This window comes from Tarenaya hassleriana, unplaced genomic scaffold (assembly GCF_000463585.1).
Source record: "Tarenaya hassleriana unplaced genomic scaffold, ASM46358v1 Cleome565, whole genome shotgun sequence".
Taxonomy (NCBI): Eukaryota; Viridiplantae; Streptophyta; class Magnoliopsida; order Brassicales; family Cleomaceae; genus Tarenaya; species Tarenaya hassleriana.
This window is the reverse complement of record NW_010968226.1, coordinates 16,224-23,557: the sequence shown is the minus strand read 5'-3', so window position 1 is coordinate 23,557 and position 7,334 is coordinate 16,224. Positions and strand designations below refer to the sequence as shown.

At 37.2% G+C, this 7,334-nt stretch overlaps 1 protein-coding gene across 1 annotated transcript; it reads right to left on the bottom strand.

The window, feature by feature from the left end:
- Positions 1-5,586: 5,586 nt before the first annotated feature.
- Positions 5,587-6,855, bottom strand: LOC104798701 (defensin-like protein 4). Its single transcript, XM_010520878.2, has 2 exons — positions 6,747-6,855; positions 5,587-6,038 (listed from the first exon to the last, which is right to left on the bottom strand). Exons 1-2 carry the CDS (start codon positions 6,805-6,807, stop codon positions 5,806-5,808), a joined length of 294 nt encoding a protein of 97 aa, XP_010519180.1. The 5' UTR covers positions 6,808-6,855; the 3' UTR covers positions 5,587-5,805.
- Positions 6,856-7,334: the final 479 nt, after the last annotated feature.

Sequence of the window (7,334 nt, the reverse complement as noted above, 5' to 3'; positions counted from 1 at the left end):
TGGAACGGACGTTCCGCGAAAGGTGGAACGGACGTTCTGGGTACAGAACGGACGGTCCATGTCCAGAGCGGACGGTCTGGACTCGTCTTCTTCCCCCGAAACCCTGCGAACCCTAGAACGGACGGTCCATGCCTGGAACGTTCGGTCTAGGCGCACCAGGAACTTCGGGTTTCCAATTTTTGCACCAAACTCAACAAGTTATACATAAAAATGATCCCTAGAACATCAGGAATCCAAATCTAACACCAATTTCATGCAATTTCCACTCAAAGCAATCAAATCTCCATTTTCAATTTGATTATCATTTTTGGGCATAATCCGAAACACTCACTTAGCTCAAATTCGAGCTCGGGGTTTCGTTGGGGATGTTCTGTAGGGTTGATTGCTGTGGTTATTTGTTGATTTCGACCGAAATCGGGACTCCAATCGAAGGTTGAAGTTTCGGACTTTTGAGAGAGTTTGTGGGGGAGTGAGAGGGCGAAGTGAGAGGCGAAGAACGACGGAATGGGCGGACCTAGGGCAGTTCTCGCGTCCCAGAAGAAGCAGGAGGTGGCACACGCCGGAGGGAGGCCGAAATTGCGGCGGTGACTCAGCAGAAAGGGAGGCGGCGCGTGACCTGGCCAAGACCGCCGGAACGGACGGTCTGCACAAGCGGAACGGACGTTCCGCTTGGTCTGGAACGGACGGTCTGCTTGTCAGACCGGACGTTCTGGGCCGTTTTCGTCCGTTTTTCTCGCTCGTTTCGGTCCAATCCTTCGGGTCAACTTGGTTAGGGTCTAACTTAATATTTTATGGACATTTTTATGGCTCATATATGTTTTCCTAAAATTTGGTTTGAAAGTCGAATTTACGGGTTATTACACCGGTGATTCTCGACGAGTCCCCAGAGTTCGACCCTAGGTACCATAGATGACCCGTATGCTTGCGCAAGTCGTGTCTAAGAAATTAAAACTACATAAATCTGAACCTAGTTCGCGACGCATCAGCAGAGCCAATCGCTGCAACTCCCCCTCACCGACCATCCACCGCGGAAATACTTCTCAGGTTCGTGCCCGAACCTGGAAAAGTAAGTTCGTACCACCTCCTCGGGAACCCCAATCTACCCGAATCTCAGGTATGTGTAATGCCTCATTCTCGGGATAATCATATCCCGGAATCCGCTCTTTCGCTAATGGAAATGTTGCGCGGTTACCAAAAACCGTATTTTTTTCGTCACGCAAATCAGCGGGGTGCCCATAACCGTCCTATCGTTCGGACGTTGGCGCGATTATATCATCGCCACATTCACAATCATATCCCATATGGGTGACATCCGACCCGGATCGGATGGCCCATGGATGGGACGCAATCTCGCAAACATCGTGAAATCATTCACAAACGTCCGTTTCTACAATCAACACTAAACATTAATCCGAACCCTTTCGAATTAACGTTAACGCCATGCCAGCTATCCCAGTCACACGCATTTATATGGTTATTTACTATACATGCATTTACGCTTGCTAGTCTTTTAATTCTCCTTTTATTCATTTATATATTTTTTTGAGTCTTTTCAGTTAAATTACCGAATTGTACCTCCGGTTTGACCTATTTGGTCCTGGTCCGTCCGGATAACCAGTTCGGTTCATTCCGTGATTTTTAGGCTTACCTGTTATCCATTTTGGGTTCAGACTACATGGGGTCCGGTCTGACCCGTATTTTCGGTTTATTTTTCATTTTTCACTATATTGAGTCGGGGTAATATTAGGCCCGATTAGTCTAGTTTTTCACTCCCTCGCCTAGTTTATTTTTAGCGTTCCGTTACTTTTTTTTTTTTGCGGACTGATTCTCGTTCAGGCCGATCAGTCTAATCAATTCAGACCAGACATTCTGGCTTGTGCAGACCCAACGGTCTGGCTTGTCCAGAACGGACGGTCTGGACTTCGTCTTCAACCTTTGGACTTCGCGTTTTCTCCCGCAGTCCTAGACCAGATGGTCTGACCTCAGACCGGACGTTCTAGTTCTCGGATTTCATCAAAAACACTCAAACATGCACGATTCACTATAGGTAATACATTAAAACTCATAAGATCTCATGTTTAACACAAATCAAGCACCAATTTCGCACGAAACACACAAAAACCCAAAATCTCATGTCAATAGACATCCGAATTAAACTCGAATTCACTCACCTCGGGTTAATCTCTTGTTATGGGTGACAGATAGGAGGCTTGGTGATGCTCCTCTTGGTTTGTTGAAGCCGAATTGGGTGCGAATCCTTCGGATTTGGCAGAGAATTTCGGGGTTAAAGTTAGAGAGAGAGAGAATGATTAAGGAAAACTCGGATTTTGGGCAATTTGTGACGAAAATCCGGACCCAGACCCGTATAATTGCGTCTCAAGGTCCCTTGGGTTGAAAAATCGGGATTTTTGTCGAAGATTGGTGGGTATCGGTCGCTTTCAGCCAGATTCGGACGAAAAATCTCGCAACATCACTGCCGACAGTCTGGTCCATCTGGTCTAGACTGCCTGGTCTGTCCGGTCTGGACGGTCTGGTCCTCGGTCCGTCTGGTCCGGATTTATTGGTCCGTCCGGTCCTTTTTTTTTTTTGAAATCTGGGTTGTCACAAGGCACATCCTAGAACAAGGGAGAATACTTAGAGACAGACTTTGGAATGCTTTTGGTGAGAAAAGAATAGGAGTTCACGGGGATTTCAGAAAGAAGAAGAAGGATTTGATCGTGAAGACTAGACATCGATATGAGCTTTTATATCCCTTCTTTCATCTCTTTTTCTCTCTTCTTCTATTGTTTTCTACGAACCGTGAGTAGATCTATGACTATAGGTTAGGTATTCGTTTGTGTAACGATTCGAGCTGAATATCAAAGATGTCCCACACACCAACCGGGACCTTTTAACATGCTTTGTCCTCACTCGCACACATCCCGAAAAATACTTCCCAGGAGGTCACCCATCCTAAGACTACTCCAAAGCAAGCACGCTTAACTTTGGAGTTCTCTCGAGCTGATTAACCGAAAAGGTAGATGCATCTTGTTGCTATATGAGTAGCTCAATCAATTCTTTAAGTTATCTATTACTGTGTAGTCCCATACCTACACAACCCTCAGATCCCTCTCATTCTGGTGCGTTCGATTCATCCCTGTACCCCCTACCCAGAAACTCGTCAGGAGCCGCTCCTTGTTCATGCCTCTCGCACCGTTGACCACTCCCCGCCCTCCTACGGTGTCCTGGGCTGTCACAGGCCCACCACCTTCCGCCTTGTTCGTCCTCGAACCACATTGTACTGGAGAGAACCAGGCTCTAATACCATTCGTAACGATCTGAGACCGTTACAGAATATCAAAGTTGTCCCCACACACCAACACGAGACCTTTTAGCGTGTTTTGTCCTCACTCGCACACATCCCGGAAAATACTATGTTTGAACCCTAACTTGGATTTTGACATTATGTTTGTTTCGGTTTATCGATTTGTGCTTTCTTTTCTATTGGTGTTTGCTAATCACTTCATCAATAGCCTTAGATTCTGAATCATATAGAGATATGGGCTTAGTTTCGGATCGAAATCGATGAATGAATCATATTATTCACATAGAGATATGGTTTAATCAATTTAGAATTGATGATAGTGTTTTTCATACATCTAGGTTTAACTTGAATAGATCGAGAAATTGACGAGTTACTCTATAGGTAGTGAGTTGGTAGATCGAGCGGTGAATTCTCTATTCTTGTTGCTTGTGTATTCACGAATACAAGTCATAATCGTTATTCTCGCATGTTTAGTAAATACGCATACACGCGAATACGGTCCCGACACCCATGGTCATTGTTGATTGATAGCTATATTCATTTTTATTTGCTTTTTTTTTTATCTTAGTTACCATTGATTCCACATATTTCCACCATCACTTCCACTTGTTTGCTTTGATTTGGTTTCGATTAGGATTTAGATTTAGCATCCGGTCCTAGCGTTCGACCCCGTATTACGACGATCCGTATCCTTGCGGTGAGTTGTGAATGAGGCTATAAATTCTAGATTCGGTACACACGTATCAATATACTCTTTTGAAACGTTTTGACCCATTATTTGAGACTCCCCACAACTTTGTGTTCATTTGTTGCATTCATCAATTTTTTCATCTACAAAGTTATTTTCCCTTATTATCCCCAACATACCGTTTGTTTGTAGTGATTATCTTAATATCGGTTTTTAAAGTTATATTGATATAATAATATTTTTTCGTTCATAACTTTCTAAGCAGTCATAAGAATTGCACATTTTTATGTATATTCGTAGATATCAAAATTATCCATTAGAGTTGAATTATTTGGTTATGTATTTTGAAAGTTATTAAGTTCAAAAGATTTAGTATCAAATTGAAAAAAATAATATAAACGGTATGTGATGTATAAAATAACACGACCAACAGGCCTACAATTCAAAATTCGGAATCAATTTCAAGTTAATATTTTCGGGTCTTGCGGATATCCAAATCATGAGAAAACAATCATTAAATCTATGAGCGTAATATGATTCGGGTATCCAGAAGCTCGTGTTGAAGTTCAAATTTTAAAATATATAAATCGTCGGGTTTGGGTTTAGATCCGGATACTCGACCGTATCGACCCCTAATTCGTATATATATATATATATAATTGAAAATTTTCAAAATTCAAATGTGAACGCAATACATCTACAATAGAGTCCAATTTTAAATCAATCAACTACTCAAATTTAAGAACGAATTCAGAATAAATTTCAAATCCAAAATTTTGCATAACTGGGAGAACCCTAGTTAGTCCGGAATTCACTTGGATATTAAAATCATCACTTTAGAAAGAAAAAAAAAAGAAAATTTCCAAAAAAAAACTCTATACTTTTACCTTATCACAATTTAAACTAGTTTTTTTATCCTATTAAACTCTATATTTATAATATCTAACAATAAAATATATATATTTTTTAAAAACTGAAACTCCTAGGCGGAAAGTTGACTAGTCAACTCAACATTTTTATCCTAATCTTTTTACATATCATCTGATACATAGGATTTAATAGGATTTAATGATATTCAATAATAAAAATAAATATAAAAATATAAAAAATCATGATAATAATACTAAAAAAATTAACGAAATAAAGAAATAAAACTACATATGTATACATATACATATATATATAAACATACATACATAAACGTATATACAACATATATTTGTATACATCTGCATATATATACATGTATACAGAGATATGTACATAAATATACATACGTACATATATACATATATGTATATATGTGTTTTATTATTTTTTTATTTTTTATTATTAATAGTTCTATTATATTCTTTAATATTTTTATTATTTATTTTATTAAATATCATTTAATCTTACATGATAGATGTGGCGGATGATTAAAATAAAAATGTTGGCACATCATCTTTTTTGTCAGATTTGAATAGTTAATTTTGCGTGTAGGGGTTTATTTGTCGATTTTTTAAAACATAGTTTTTTTATTGTTAGACATTATAAATAGAAGGTTTAATATGATAAAAAAGTATATAATTTAAATTACCAGAAAAGTATAGAGTTATTTTTTGAAATTTTCCCAAAAAAAATTGTACATGCCTTAATTATTTTTTTTTTGTTACACGAAACACAAAATCGCACAAACCATGCGTTACGTTACATTTAAAACATAAAACCGTAGTAAAGGGCAGCCAAGGTCATATTCCTAAACTGCATATTTATTGTCGGAACATCGAAGTCTTATTATCTGCCTCGCAGACGGCGTTATAGTAAATTGTTACTAAGCAGCGTTTGCTTTCGGTTTAATCCCAAGGCTTGGTTCATCACTGCAGTAGTCGCATAAGCATATAACGCTATCATCGTCTCGCCAAACGCATCTACCGCCTAACGCAAGTTTGTCACTGCGGCAGCGTTGGTAACAAAAGCTCGGGAAAATCTCTGGGAAACAGAATGAGGGCCCAACGTCGCCACCATATTCTTTCAAACATTCGTCTCCGGCTTCTATGCTTGGAACTGTAGCACAAACACAAAGTGATCAATTAAATACGTTGCTGGTAGGGTAGACATTGATCAATTTTCGGTTTGTGTTTGGTTTGGTCTAATTAACATTTTGATTTCATTGTTATATTATACCCGGTTAGATGTTGGTTATATGAGATCTTGAAAAATGTTATGAAATATTATGAGATATGGTTTCGAAGATCTGATATATAACATAATATTCTAAAAAATCTAGTATATCTCATAACATTTGATTCATATTAGTTTTTAGAAAAAAATCATATCTAACTTGGAGAATATTATAAAATATTATGATACATGGGCTTGAAGATACGATATATTTCATAATATTCTAAAAAATATAATATATCTATTAATATTTGATTAATATTAGTTTTTTGAAAAAATCATTTCTATTCAGATTTTATATTAGATTCAGTTAGGATATTCATAAATTTATATCGCGTTTTTTCAAATACAATAAAAAAAATTAATACCATCAATTTCAAGCCTCCAACCATAAAACCTCCTAAAATGTTATATATAAAACGCCACTCAAATTTATTTTACTTACCAAAATAGTCTTTCGAAAACGTTTATTTTAAAAAAATTCACCATACACGAGCATTTGAAGGCTGCGGTTGCTGATAGATTTGCCAAAATATTGTGATTGCAATATAGATTTTCACGATTCAAAATTAAATTAATGATTTTCCTTACCAAGGAGCACGAGGAAGAGAACGAAGAACACCGCGTAGATGGAAAGAGATTTGGTCGCCATAGCTATCAACTTTACTGTCGCCGATCACTTTGGATTTGTGAAAATGGAATGTGCCTCATTGGGTATTTATATATACATATAATCTTATCTTATCTTATCTGTCATTGTATACATGGTTTATCTACTTCGACACGTGATATGAATGACTAGTGGTTCAAGCCGCCAATGGTCCATATGCTATTTGTTTAATATGTATAAATATATTAACCTACGTGTCGACGGAACTGTTCTGACATTTTGTAGTCAAGCCGCCTCTGAGAATTGGATCCCAGAAAACTACATGATTTTATAATTTCTAAATAATTATTTACATTATTTTAAATTTGACTTTTAATTTGTAAATCGATATAGAGCGGGAAAATCAGATTCAGATTTGGATTATATAAATTTAAAATCAAATGTGAATAGTTAAAATTATATAAATATCATTTATATCAATTAAAAAATATGAAATCATATTTCTTTTTTCTGAAAATTTTACAATTACGAATTTATTTTAAAAAAAATTGTAAATTGTCTTTAAATTT